General features: G+C 44.4%; 1 protein-coding gene across 2 annotated transcripts in view; it reads right to left on the bottom strand.

Moving 5' to 3' along the window:
- MAP2K5 (mitogen-activated protein kinase kinase 5) overlaps positions 1-10,178 on the bottom strand; it is a 121,164-nt gene extending 110,986 nt beyond the window's left edge. Inside the window, exons 1-3 of one of the 2 annotated variants that reach the window (XM_082290415.1) lie at positions 9,928-10,178; positions 4,353-4,401; positions 854-921 (exon numbers count right to left, since the gene is read on the bottom strand). In XM_082290415.1, the coding sequence (XP_082146541.1) occupies positions 854-921; positions 4,353-4,401; positions 9,928-10,062 (252 nt within the window). In that variant the 5' untranslated portion in view covers positions 10,063-10,178. Of the gene's footprint in view, positions 1-853; positions 922-4,352; positions 4,402-7,468; positions 7,585-9,927 lie in introns of those variants that run through there. The other variant, XM_082290416.1, reaches the window with a different exon arrangement.
- Between the last annotated feature and the right edge of the window lie 5,111 nt (positions 10,179-15,289).

Below are 15,289 nucleotides of genomic sequence, written 5' to 3'. Positions count from 1 at the left end.
ACTGGCACTGGATGGACTTTAAGGTCCCATCCCACCCACACTGTTCTGGGATCCTCTGCAGTCCCACCAAAACCTCCTCTGGGTGGACCCAAACAGGGCTTGGCTCTGACAGGTCCCAAGTCAATTTATAGGGACCTGGAGTCCTCCTGGCTCAGAGAGAAAACCCCCATTTTTTACCCTCTTGTTTATCAATTTCATTTGAAAAGAGAAGTTAAATGATATTTCTTTCACTTTCACTATGTTCAAATGATTCAGTTCCCACAAGGAACTGCACCCTTTCCTTCTGCAGGAGATTTATATTTATAGGGATCCAGACAGATTTTACACACACCTAATACCTACATAAAGGCACACGCAGACACATCTATCTCCCCTTGAAAACCAGAAAATACATCTTTAAATCCTCTATGAATATTGAGCCTGCAGCTACAATGAAACTCCTCTGTTAGGAGGGGTGAAACAGTCTCCAGATGAAAGTAGATTTTGAAAAATTTTTAGAGCCCAGGGGTTCATTTTTAATGAGCCGTTACTTTAAGTACTGCATAAAAAATACAAGAAATTGATAGTCCATTTAGCCTGCACTATACCTAATGCAAAAGTCATTAAGATGCATTATTCTTAATGTTTATGATATGATCAGTAAGTGTACAAGTCTTTTTTCTTTCTTAAAGTCGAGCATGAGCATGGATCTGGTGTGAGGCGGCTTTGAAACACCTCCCTTTAATCCAGGAATATCCAAATTCGAACTCAACACAGGGACATTGCCCAGTTAAACACTTTGAGACAGGCAAAAATACACCAAGAAAAGCTGATAAACATGGGGGAAAACCAGGATTTGTTGCACTGTACTTACATAGGACAGCATGGCCTTCATCTCCTCATCACTTCTGACAGTGATCCGGTCCCCATCCTCATCCTCATCTGCCAAAGGAAGGCACCACGTGAGCAAGGCAAGGAGGAGAGTTACAATTTTATAGGCAAGGTTTTCATCTGGACTTTTAGCAGCAAATAAAAGTGAAGAATCTAAAAGCCAACTGCACAAGTACTCCAAAATCATGATGTCAAATGGTTCCAAATATTAACCAGCAAGAACTGTGACTGTGTCTAAAAAGAGGCACAGACAAAGTGCTCAGAACTTCACTCTCAGCAGTTCTTTCACTGCCAGAACCTCTCTAGAAGCTGAGCACCTTCCCCATGCTGGAATTCCCCCACTGACCCCAGCAAGTTGTTCTGCTGACAAATGGAAAAAAGCATTTCAATTCTCCCAAATTCAGTTGAACTTGGGCAGTTTCTTTGGAATTCATTGTAACTTTCACTGTAGATTTTAATTTTTTTTTTTAATTTCTAGTAATTCATAGAGTCCCAGAATGGTTTGGGTCGGAAGAGACCTTAAAAATCATCATATTCCAAACCCTCTGGAAGGCAGGGACACCTTCCCCTATTCCCAGAGTGCTCCAAGCCCCAGTGCCCAACCTCACTTTGGACACTTCCAGGGATTCAGGGGCAGCCACAGCTTCTCTGGGAATTCCAGCCCAGCCCCTCACACCCTCACGGGGAGGAATTTTTTCCCAATATCCCATCTAACCCCACCCTCTATCAGTTTGAAGCCATTCCCCCATGTCCCATCATTATCAGTATAAAAGTGTTGTTATATCCCTGGATGAAAACTCCCTCCTGCTCCCAGTTATGCACAAGAATCTGGGAAGAAATCCAAGCCAAGAAGTTCAAATTGTGTGAGAAAAGGAGTTTGTTCATTCTGCCTCTGAGCAGGTAATAATGACAAAAAAAAAAAACAAACCAAAAAAAACCCCAACAAAGCAATGCAGAAGAGTAAAACATAAAATCCTCAGAATTGGACTTTAAAAACATCCTGGAAGAGAGCTCCTGGAAATATGGGAGTGGAACTGGAGAGCACAGACTCGTCCTAAAAGAGCTTTGGGTCACGGAAATTTAACTGGTGCACTGCCAGGGTGTTAAAAGTCCCGTGGGGAGAGCAGCCCCCATCGAGGCAGGAATGAGGAAAGGATTAGGAAGAGTCAGTGAGTGGAAACAGAAATGTTTCCCTAGAAATGTCTGAGGCAGGAAAGAGGAGGAGCTGTGGAAGCAGGACCTGGCCACAGCCCACAGGCCAGCGAGGAACTGAGTAGGAAGGGCTGGAGAAGCAGCTGCTGGAACAGGGAACACAAGGAGCACCACACATCCACAAGAAGGATCAGAGAGAATGCACAGGAGGAATGAATATACAGATAAAAGGTCTGGGAGAAGGAACAGACTGAGCTGGGACCAAAAAAAAAAAAAAAAAGGAAAGAAAAAAAGGAAAACTCTGGCAAAATGTTTAGAAAAATCCCATATTATCCCTTTGAAATGACTGAGAAATTAACTCAGTTCTCAGAGTTACAGGATTCCTGACAGTGGTACAAACAGAAGAAATGAAAAATATGTGGATGAAAAGGCAGGGGGAAAAAAAAAGCTGAATATAAACTAATCAAGCAAAGAGTAAACCCAGAAGAAAATCGGTCCTGAACCTGAGCAGAGCTCCTTTGCCACCCCACCACGGGATCCAAAAAGTAGCTGGATACAAAAATTGATTCAGAAAGATTTCCAGGCTTCTCTCCTTGCCTAGAGCACAGCAATCTGATTTTCCAGCACATTAGGGAAGCAAGAGTAGAACCAAAAAAATCCCCCGTCCTGGTTGGATTTTGTTAATGCCACTTAAAATGGAGGAAGAAATCCTCACAAGATACCAGAGTGCAGCAGATGGCAAACAAATATTATGCAGCAATCTTCCCCGAAATCTGCAGCGTGTCAGAAATGTGGAAAATGGCAGAGTTTGGATAAAAGGATCGTGAGGGGCCATATGTTGTCAGTGGGGTTATTTGTAGGGATGTGGAGAGCAGTGGGAAATCCAAATCCAGGTCCAACAGCCGGAGCAGAGCAGCCCCAGGTGCGACTGCTGGGGGTGACAATATCAGAATAAAGAGCTCAGAAGCCTGGGATGCTGACAATTATCCCCACCTGAAGCAGCCATGGAGCAGGTGAGAACAAAACTTAAAGCAGCACAATCCAGGCATTCAACACGGAAAAAAAATCCCCGGAAAAAACCCAGCATCAATATCCATAACATATTTTAGATGCCAGTTAAATGGCAGGGGAAATGGGCTTGTGCAGATGTAAATGACAGACTAGAGACACGGAGGGAAGGCACAGAAGCAGATGTTGGAAGGCACAACGAAATCAGAATTTCCAGGAAACTTCTGCACATGGCACCATTACTATGGGCTACTGCCCTGATGGCAGCGGCTGCTGCTGGAGCATGAAGTTCAAACAAAGCTAATGTGGGATGTGGGAGGGATGTAAAACAAATATGAACAAATCATTAAAACAAAAAATAATAATAAAAAGATATATAAATGGCAAGGTCTGGAGTCTGGTTTTGCTCAGGTCTCGTGTTAAAAAGCAGGGCAGGAAAACCGTCGGGGCTAAGGAAATAAAACTTCTCTGTTCTTGTGGCATTTTAGGAGAGGAAAATACAAACATCCTAAAAAAAGATAAAGAGCACTAAATAGCACTTGAAGGACCACAAATCAATATTTCCTTTGATTATCTAAAGACAGAATGAGCCAAAAAGCTCTGAAAAGGGGAGAAATGCTGAATAAAAATGCAAGGCCCCATCTCGAGTCTGCTCTGTCACCCTCAGCATCCCCCCCTCACTCAGATCACACCTGTAACCCCCTCCAGCTCCTTCCTGCCACTTCATCTCCAGCAAAGGAAAACACAGAAAAAAATATAATAAAAGTTAAAAGGGAACAGCAGGAGCCTCCTCCACTTGAAAGAAAACTCCAGCTCAGTATTTTATCCCCTGGGACACTCCCCTTTGCAGCTGATCGCTCTCCTGATAGGACAATCCCCCAGGAATCCCTTAAAAAATAAAAATAAACAGGGTTTAAAGAATAGATATTAGTCTAAATACTTGCTGAGAGGATTGGAGGATTGAAATTTTAAGCTCAGACCTACAGGTACTTTATACTTTTCATTTAATTTGAGCAATAAAATTGCATCGAGGAGTAAGAGCATGGTAAGGTCACGCTGGTAATTAAAGCTACTTTGTGGAAATATTCCAGATGTGATTAAATAATAAAATATTGCTTGGTTTAGCGCCATTATTAAAGTTGCATTAATGCATAAATATTTAACCACAACATACAATGAATATTCTTTATTTTAAAATAATAAATATTATAATAATATAATAAAAATAATACCACAAAACTAATACCACAAATATTCTTTATTTTTTAAAATGACAGCCCTGCAATGTGACAAAGGAGAGGGTTGATAAAAGTCACACTTACACTCAAATGCTGTGGTCGTTGCATCCGGCAAAACTTGCCCAATGACATCCTAAAAATGTAAGGAAAATTTAGTTCAATATCAAACGGGAAAAGCCTAATCTGCAGCAAATCACTTTAATCCCTCCCCGCTGCCCCAAAATGACAAACTTTTTAGGGCACAACACAAATCTGTGCCAATCCTGGGCTCTTCTCCTCCCCCTCCACGTGACCTCCAGGAAAACTCTTTTCTTCCCAAATAATTCCATCATCATTGCAAACAACTCTGTGCTGTCTGGTCTTGCAGTTGAAAGAATCGATTTTTCCCTTGGGTTATAAAAAAAGGACACCTAACTGATCAAAGCCAGTCATATTATGAATATTTTTTCGCTTTAAAAACCTGTTTTCTGCTTCAGTCCTGTTTACATCACCCTAATTCCTCTTCTCCTGCTCCAAACAACCACCCTGAGCCCCCACAGCTCCATCTCCTGCCCTGCCGGAGGCTCAGGGACCACAGGCTACCAAATTCCATCAGGAATTTAAACAGGAGCTGAAGGGAGACAACGAAGTTTCCTGCTCTCGCTCCACCTGGAGAGCAGAAGGACCCAGCAGCTCCAGAGCCTCTGGATCCTCTCAGCTCTGCAGAGGCCACAAAGTTTGGAGGGCTCTGTCAGCCTCACTTGGGCTTTGAACTTCTCCAAAACTCAGGGAGGTGCATTCAAATGTTGGGGGAGAATTCACTGGAAACACCCAAAGGAGCAGAGACACAGAATGTGAGGCAGCCCCACAATACCAAAACACAGCAACATTCCCAGCTCCACACCCCTGCTCCAACCCAGCCTTTTTTTGCTGATATCAGAGAAGAGCTTTTAGCATTTTTTCAGCTTTTTTCAGTTTTTCCAGCCGTTCCCTTGCTGCCAATCCGTGAGGAGTCACATCAGGGCACGGCGCAAATGCCCAGCGTGGCTCTGCCCCTTCCTGATCCCTCCTGTCACACCCAGCACTGCCACTGCCACCGAGTGATTAGAAATTAATGAACTCCAGGATTTATTGCAGCACATCCACTGGGAGCCTCTCAGGGTGCTAAACACCCCCCCTACCAAAGCTTTACTGATGTCCTGTCACTTCTGTTCTCTCCATTTTTCTCTTTCATCTAAAAAGCAGGAAATTAAAGATTCTGTGCCATATTACAGAGACACAATTAATAATACGTGAAAGCAGCACAAGACTTCCACAGAGCCAACTGAAGCAAGTAATAATTATAAAACTTTCTCGTGTTGTCTTTCTGGTTTAGATGCTAAAATAAATCAAGAGATGTAATTCAAACCATTAATTGTACACAAGAAATGTGCAGTATGGCTTAATTATGGAATTGTAAACTTGTAGAGGCAAAAATAGGAAAAAAACCCAACCCCCAAAACATTGCCATTTAATAAAAATTCTTCCATTCTACAAGGTTTAACAGCCCTGTCAGCCCTCTGTCAAAAGCCACTATTTCTAATAAGAAATTAGTCTTGCCTGAACAGAAGACTGTACTAACTAATTATTTCCAAATCCATTTGGTTAAACACTGAAAACTCCTCAGCAAACACACTTTAATTGTGTTAGATTTAAGCCACTTGTAAATGTTCATATATGGGCACACAGCTGCTTCTATGAAATGGATTTAAAAATTGTTCTAGGCTGTTTAAAACCTCTATTTAAGGGGTGTGGAAGCACAGCACTGACAGAGGCAGCTCTGATGGCCCCAAAAGTCTGCCTGGAAAACTCCAAACCTCACAAAGCTCTGAGAGCATTGAAATAGTGATTTAAAAAATCTTATTTTCCTGCACCCCTTCAGAACAACTTTTTCTGTGCATTGAGGGCTCTTTAAGGTGAGTAATAATCAATAAGTGAATTATACACCCCAACTCTTATGCTAAATAAACAGCTGGGCAGGAAACGCCACCAAAACTTTGTTCAACTTGCAATAATTCTATGAAATGAATGTATCTAAGAGAAACCAGCCTGGCAGGGAGTGGAGGGAAGGAGGGAGGGAAATCCCCTCATCATGGTGCTATTCCCAAAGTGTTTGCAGCAGCTCCATCCCATTTCCATGCTCAAACATCCCACAGACCCCCGGGTGACCCGAGCTTAAAGGATTATTCTAAATTTCAATGGATTACACATGCATGGGGATTTTCTACTATCACAACACAGATCATGAACAATAAAATACTACAACTTGTAGGCATTGCTCAAGTGGGTTTACATAAGGGATGGCTTCTGTTTTATCTTACACAACTGAAAAGCCTCTAAATATGAGGAGAAAAATCAGGGAACAGCAGCTGCAAGAGGAACTCCATCAAATCTGTTCTCTGGAGGAGCACGGGTGAGAAAGCAGAAAATGTGAAAGCTCTGCTTAAATGACAGTGTAAATATTGAACCCACAGCTCTCATGTTTCACTTAGAACTTGTTTTATCTCAGTATGACAACGTGAAGTTACTCAGAATTAACACCAAGTGCTTAAATAGTCCAGTGACAGGAGGAATCCAGACAGCTTGATGACAAAAAAATAAGCTTATTGTAATTCATTTAGTGGGGCCTTAAAAATAAATCTAGTTACTGGTAACTTACAGGCCTACAAAGCTGATATACAGAGAACTTATTTGAAGTGACATCATGAAGAACAGCTCTGAGCATCCAGTGTAGGAAAGGAATCAAGGAAATGACCTAAAGCAGTGCTGCTTCCATGGATCCCACACCTGCAGGGACCAGGACTGAATCCCTGCTGCACAGTTTAGTGCCCACAAAAGCTCCTCCAAAGAACAGAATTAGAGCAGCTGAAAGTGAGGAAATGCATCACTTAATGTGCAAGGCACTGCTCTGAGCATCAGCCTCCTGATTCCAACAGCTTATTCCAGGATGAGGAACAGGATATTTGGGTGACTCTGCACCACAGCTTCTCTGAAAAAGGAGGACAGAAATAACGTTGCACACTAGCCTGAAATGCTGCAAGGCTACACTCATCTGTATTCACTGGGATGCTAAATTAACAAACATCAGCTTAAACATCACCTAAAAATATAAAATAAAACCCTGCTAGCCTCAAAGATAATTTTATGGGGCTTTCTTAACATCAAACAGCTATAGGACCTACCTTGAAAAAGAACAGCCTTCCTGCAGAGCTAATTCAGTTCCCATGGATGCAAGATCTGGGGTGTGCACCTGGTTTTGGGACTGGTTCACAAACGCGGTTCTGCAGTTCCAGCAGGACAGCACTTCCCATCAAACTCCTTGAGACACAGGCACAAGGAGTGGGATTGAGCCTGGTGTGCTCCAGACAGCCCCACATGGAGTATTCAGAGCCTGAGAAAATTCCTTTATCTTCTGTTTAGGGAGACAAGGAGAAAAGTGGGGGCTGACTGGAATACTGCTGCTCAGTAATTTACCTCAGTAGGGAACACCTGAACCCTCCACAGTCTCTTTAATTGCTCCTCCAACACACAAACCCTCTGTAATTGCCCTCCAGGTGAGAGGAATCACCCTGAGGGCAGAAGGACAACAGAGGACTGGGTCAGCCCCATTCCTGCCCTCCCCACCAGGCTCCCAGCCCCAGGTGGTGACAGAGCCACCACTCTTGAGTGGATTGAAGCCTTATTTCATTTAACTCCTGTATTTATCTGACCTATTAAGTGCGTGTGCATTCTCTGATGGCACCTCCTGAAACACAACCACCAACACCTCGATGCAACAGCCTAACAGGGAATAACTGAGAAGTATCATCACCAGCACAGATGTGACAAGATAAGAACACTGGGCCAGGTTGCCCAGAGCAGCTGTGGCTGCCCCTGGAATGTCCCAGGCCAGGTTGGACGGGGCTTGGGCAACCCGGGATAGTGGAAGGTGTCCCTGCCCATGGCAGGGGTGGAATGGGATGGGCTTTAAGGTCCCTTCCAACTCAAACCATTCTCCAATTCTATCATTACTGAACATGAATATGACAGAAACTGTGATTTTTAACAAAACCAGTAATGTATGATCCTGTCATGGTCCCTCTGCCTATTCTGCAACAGATCCCTCCTTAAAAACATCTCAGCAGTGAAAAACAATGAGCTGTAACATGTTTCAAGATCAAAATTTGCCCTCCTTCCTCATCTTTTCACTTCTCTTACACTCATGAGCTCTCAGGAAGCTTCACTGCCACGTGACTCAAGGTCACTACAAGTGTAACTCGAGATCCTCTGTCATCCATTGACCACGATTTCTCTACTTACTTCTAAATAACCAACCTAAATTGACAACCATTCTAGAATGGCAAAGGATAGTCCAAGCATCAGTGGTTATTTCACTTTATTTGGGGGAAAAAATGGAAAACATGAAGCAGAGTGTGGAGGAAACCAGACTCATTTGCCCCACTTTTGTTTAAGGGCAGAGTGGGTCACCCTGGGCTTGTTGTGCAACCAAAGGAAACTCACAGCAGCCACCAAGGGGAAACTGCCCCTTCCACAAACCTCCCTGGTCTGTCAAAAGCTCTGCTCCCACTCCTCCCTCTACAGAAAGTCTTGGATAATGTTGGAAGAATGAAACCTGGAGTTTCTGTCATCTGCTCCAGTTACCTGTCCAACTTTCTAGGCCCAACACGGAACATTTTCCAGCAAATCAACCCCTTAATCCCCACGTATCTTTCCCAGAGAATGCAACATATTGAAAGGCATCTGCAACATCTCTCTCCAATATTAATAACAAAAGTAAAAATTAAACATGCGCCTGATGGGTGGTATGGGAAGATTTTCTTTAGAGAAAGAGGGGTACACAGAGTCCCAGCACGGATGTGTTGGGGAGGAAGGGTGAGGGCGTGCTGCAGAAAGTATGACCTGCACACAAGCACTGGACTTTTTGTTAGCCTAAGGATGCAGTCAAGAAGAAGTGGGATAAATACCCACTCCCATTTCTGAGTAAACGGAGCATCCTAACTGGACAAAAAACACAGCAGGAGGGCAAGGGAGACACAACAGAGGGAGGAGCTGAGGCAAGGGAGACACAACAGAGCCCCAGCCCAGGCACGGGAAACACCACCAAGAGCAGGTGCGGCCCCAGCCCAGGTGCAGAGCCCGTTACTCTGCCTGAGCAGGGAATATTCATTCCCAAAGCACAACTTTTTCCATCGCCCTAAAGCCGTGCCTCGAACACCACAAGGCGCGGAGGCGGGGATGCCCTGACCTGGAGGTGTCCCTGCCCACGGCCGGGGGGCGGACTCGGGGACCTCTGAAGGTTCCTTCCAGCCCCAACCACACCACGATGCTCAGGACTGGCGAGGATCCCCCAGCCCGGCTCCTCCGGACCGCGCTCCGGCCCCGCTCCCGAAACCTCGGCAACACCGGCGCTGCCCCGGGACGGGCATTTTTGTCAGTCCCTACCAAAATACTTCCCCATTAAAACTTTCGTGCGCGGACACGCCAAAAACACCTCCCGCCTTCCAGGGAGGGATTTGGGAACCCCTTTCCGCACGGAGCGGGGGGACGGTGGCATCCCCGGCATCCCCCGGACTGGGAAGGGGGTCCCGGTCGCATCCCTCGGGCTGGGAGAGGGTCCCGGCCCCCGGTGGGGCTCACTCACCAGCACATCCCTGAAGAGCAGCTGGGGCGCGGAGTGCACGGTCCAGTCCACGGCGGCTCCGTCGGGGATCTTGATGCGGATGACGAGCGCCTGGCTGTCCATGGCGCCGGAGGGGCCGCAGAGCAGCCAGAGCATCCCCGCCCCGCGGGCTCACATGCTGCGGCCGCCGGGCCGGGCCGGGCCGAGCCTAGCCGGGCCGGGCCAGGCCGGGCCGGGCCGGGCACAGCCTGCACCACCCTCCCGCAGGAAGGAGCCGCTGCCCCGGAACCAAAACGGAGCCCCGGGAGGAGGGGATGTGCGGCAGCGGCAGGAGGAGGAGGAGGAGGAGGAAGGGGAGGCGGCGCCATGGTTCGGGAGGAGGCGGCTCCGGGCTGCGTGCCCGCCCCGGCAGCGCCAGCGCTCCGCGTTTAATTGTTTTCATCTTCTTGTGCCTTGTGTTTTGACGGGAAAAACGCAGCTAAATGGCGAATCAAGCCGAGCCAGGCTGGGGTTCCTGTTAAAAGCAGTGCAGAGTCCCCAGCGCTGCCGGTGGTCACGGTTCAGAGGGAGGGGCGGGGGCCGCTCCGGCCGCAGCCGATGCCGGAGGGCTCCTGGCGTTCTGTGCGGGTTATCCCATCACACACAAATACAAACACATGAGCCGTGCCAGTCTGCCCTGGGATAACCTGCCCAGGGAGGTGGGGAAGTCTCTGGCCCTGGAAGTGTTCCAGAGGCGTCCGGATGTGACACTCGGGGACGCGGGTAGGGGGGATTAGTGGTGTTGGCTGAGGGTTGGACTCGGTGACCTCAGAGGTCTTTCCCAGCCTCGGTGATTCCGTCCGTGCCCAGCTCGCCCGCTCTGCCCGTCTCTGCCTCGGTGTCCCTGCAGAGCAAACGGGGAATGAGCACTGGGAATGGGCTCTGTGACAGCCCAACATCTGCATGAACAGGTGAAGGGGCTTGGAGCAGTTGTGCCAACAGCTGTCACACGCTTCACCCTTCCTTCACATTCCAGATCTCCGGTACTGTTGTCCAGGTACAATTCTTTCACCGCCGAGTTACTCCACGTCTGTCAGTGATGCAGCTGAAATCAGCCCACTCCAAATCACGATCCATCTTTCTGACAAAAGAAAACCCCCATCCACCTCCGCAGCAAAGAACGAGTTTTGACAGCTCTGCAATCCCCAGCCACCAAACACCAAATTCAGCTTTTAAAACAAGCTTTTCACTGGCACAAGTTACAGGGAAAGCTCTCTGCTCCCCACAGCTCTGCAGCATGAAACAATCCACTTCTTTTTTTTTTTTTTTCTAAGAGAAGAGCATTAATCTCAATTGTGGGCTATTGATCTGTGCATTTTATCACACTCTTTCACATTATCATCTCTGACAAGCTCGACTATTTGACTTATATTATCAATTGGGGGGGGGGGAGGGGAATGGGAGGTATATTTAATTCCTGAAACGTCTTCAAGCTTCCTCATATTCGAATTCCACTTTGTTTGAGCTTTAGGAAAAAAAAATTTTCAATGGCCATTAACAGAGATAAATTCTCTCTCTGTTCAATAACTTTATAATTTAGTTCCTATACTAAAAATTAATAGAGCCCCAGCTCCTAAGGATCTAAGGGACTGATGGTGCCCACACAGATGTCTTTCTGTTCAAATGAACCTTTTACCTGCAGTCCCTGTGTACCTTTCAGTCAGCTCCATTTCAATCAGATTCATTTTCTATTAAATTTTAAAGAATAGGATACAAAATGATAGAATTTCTATAGACCTGCAATTTTTCTAAAATGTCTTTTTCATTTACAAGACTATGGGGAAAACCAACTCAATTTGCCAAATTTGCATAAATATTACGTCGATTTTCCAGGGCTAATCATAACCTTAATCCCCCATTCTGATTTGTGTAATCAAACTTGAAGGGGTTTTATATCTTAAGGAGTACAACACATCAAGTACGTTTAGTGATACAGGTTTGATTTTGCCATAGACTTCTTTAAAATGCAAGTTTAATCACAAATTTTCATTCTAAATACACCATCTGAAACAAATAGTTGATATTTATTTTATCATCCTGCAGAAGTTCTGCTATGAGACGTCACCAACATTTATTTTTATATATTATTTCTTAATGTTGGGGGAAATTTTGTGTGGCAAGAACACAATCTATGATTTTTTAATATGTACCATAAAATATTCCTGAAGTTCTGTATTTGAGTAGCCCAAGAATCTCCCCTTAAAAAGTTTCTGCCACAGTCTAAGGATTCCAGAATCCCCATTAAAAAATCATGAAGCAGCCTGATTTTCCCCACTAAATGCAGCTGACACAATACTTACAACCGCATCTCCAAAGTCATTGTTTACCCACAAGGAAACACCATCCAAAATCTGCAAAGGAACAATGTATCAATGCTTTAATTACAGGATGGTGAAGCCCAGGACTTCTCCAAATTCTGTTTTTATTTGTGAGGGGGAAACATCCTCCCTTGGTGGCTCCAAGCAGCTGCCACTTGCAGTGTGCTGCTGCTCTCTGCTGCTTTCCAGCGCCGCTGGAGAGGACGGAGAGCATCCGGAGGTGGCCACGGCAAGGAAATAAACATTTATTTCCAGGGAAAAGCAAGAGTGCTGACACAGGAGGGGAGGAAAATCATTAGACTCGCCATGCCGTGGAATCTCGCAGGAGTCTCCATGAGCATGGAAAATGCTGTCTTCCACTGATTGCCTGCACCGTGCTCAGCAGGAGAGTTTGCAGGGCCCTCCAAAAGTAAGGAAAGAAGTTATTGTTTAATTCCCACTGCAAAGGAAGCTGCCCAACACAAGCAATTTTCTATCTCTGCTCTGTCACAAACATCCTATAATGGAGTTTTGAGTCCCTCTACCAGAACTCTGTAAAAAGAGGAGGGAGGAAAACAGGAGCTCACTCCCCTAGCCCTACTCTTGAATATTCCTGTCCCAGCATGTGGATTCAGGAGGTTTTCCTTGCCGTGAAGAAGGAGATGGGAGCTCATTCTCAGGAGTGGATCAGGTGAAAATGCCCTGCCAGGAGCTGCAGCGAATTAAAACCAGCAGTAGGATCCAACCCCAAATTCCTCTAGTCCTGCACTCATCCCCTTGGATAAAAGGGCACGAGGAACTAGAAGGATGCTGACAGAGACAGAAAGTGCTGTGATTTCATTCTGGATCCTATTCAGCATCTCCATTAACCTCCCTACAACTAGCATTTTTCCAGCTATGACCTAGGAATAAGATGTATTTCTTATGTAACAGACTGAAGAGTTAAATAGTTCCCATTTAACTATTAAAATATTTCGGAATACTGTGTTACCAGTGCTGTGCCATGTCACCTGTAATTCGCACCCAGAGTAGAAAACACATGGGGAGGAATCAGGATCTCTGTGCCAGCCCTTGGGTCACTAAATTCAATTTATCATCCCTGCTTCCTCCCTACACCAGTTTCTAGGTTGGAATTATAAATAACAAAGGACAAACTCTGTTTCCTACAGAAAATGGCACCTGATGGTTGTTTTAGGAGCACACATTTTCCTGTCTTTTTGAAAAGATATTAATACCTAACTTTCTATGTTGATAAATAACACATCATGGTGAAATTCACATTTTTTTCCTTCCAGTTGCCTGTGAGTGCAGCAAACTGAATTCCCTCAGGCTCAAGAAAAATAGGTCAACGGTGTCCAGGCTTTCTAAACATATTCTTCCCTGAAATGCACCTCCTGGAAAGACTCACCAAGTGCACCATGTATTGATTAAGATTCCTTAAAAGTGGCATTGAAACTTCCACCAAACTTTCCACTGCTCCTCCCAATCACTCTGCAGTTCCTCTGGAAGAAGAAAGGGCTGCTTGGGACCCAAATACCAGGAAATAAATTCATCTTATCTTCAGTTCACAGGGAAATTCACTGGCCTCAAATACATCTTTTAAAGCTCTTTTTTCACAGAAAACTCATCTTGGACTGAAAAAACCCATAACAACAGTAAACTTGATTTAGGCTGAATTAGTAAATGCTTAGTTCTTGCTTTAAATTATGACTATATTTTGAAATAAAGCAGGTTATATGATGCACAATGACAAGGTAACTCCAGCAGTTGGGCTGTGTGTGGTTAATGATGCTCCTGTACCTCTTCAGACCAGCTCCAGGGGCTGCATAATTGTTTTTCTGTCAACCTATAAATTCTTGAGTAACAACAAAATTATTGTGATTTTTCTTACTAAATAATTCATATCTCACAAAGTACATAAGCAGGCCCATGAATCACTGAGCATGTAACAATCATATCTAATGGCACTTCTTCTTTTAAGGAACAAGCCAGGTTTGACTTTGTAATCTTGTTCAAAAATCAGTGTTATAATCTGTATTTACGTTTTAAACTTGAAAGTTTCCTTGATCAGAGTTTTTGTCTGAAGGGCTGCTTTTAATCATGATTGCCACTTTTAATTCTATTAGGATTATTAATATCACTGCAAGTAATAAATTGGTTTTATAATGAACTAGAACAGGGCTCATAAACTGTGCTTAAAGTGATGCAATTGCTTTTAAAATCACCCTACGTTGGTTGTATTCAACTTTTTAGGAGTTAAATGAAAAACCATCATCTTATTCTTCTCTAGAAAGAAAATAAACCTTTTAAGAAAACTTGGGAGTATATTAGTAACAATTTTTATTCTATATTCCCTGGCTGCAATGCTGAAGCTGCCAGTTTTTCTTAGGTGTACTTAAACTGAAAAATACAGCCCAAAATTTACATCATGACTCCTACTTCCAGAAACAGGGAAAGAAGTCAAGATAACTCTCAGAATTATTAACTTACTTTTTTGTAGTGAACATGATTAAGGGGCTACAGCAAAAGTCAATTTAAATTAAATGGCCGAAGTAAATAATACATGAAGCAAAATCCCCTTTGTTTCAGGAAAAGTTGCTCTAAACCAGAGGCCTAAGGGCATTCAGCTATTAAAAAATACCTAAATTTCATTCAATAATAATAACATAAATCAGGGAGATCTATAATTATGGTTTGTGAAGAGATTTAGGTCAACACACAAGGTAAGGTGAGGACAGATCTAAATTCTGCCCAAGTCAATGGAAGGTCAGCAGGAGAAAAGCTCTGGATGTTGCTCCAGGGAAAGAGAGGGGAGGAAGAAGGGAGCACAGAAGCTGATTTTTCAGACAACGTAAGAGTACTAATCATAAATACTTAGGAATTCCAATCCTAACTAATACCTCAATCCAATATTAATTTACAGTGGGAACTTTGTGTTGAACTGTGCCCTCCTGAGGGTTTAGCAAGTCCATCAACTGGTGATAAAAAAGTGATGCTAGATCTAAAAAGATTTAAATAAAATGAGCTGCCTGGACCATGTTTGCATC

This window comes from Coloeus monedula, assembly GCF_965178545.1.
Source record: "Coloeus monedula genome assembly, chromosome: 14".
Lineage (NCBI taxonomy): Eukaryota > Metazoa > Chordata > Aves > Passeriformes > Corvidae > Coloeus > Coloeus monedula.
The sequence above is the reverse complement of the archived record's forward strand: the minus strand, read 5'-3'. Positions and strand labels throughout refer to the sequence as shown.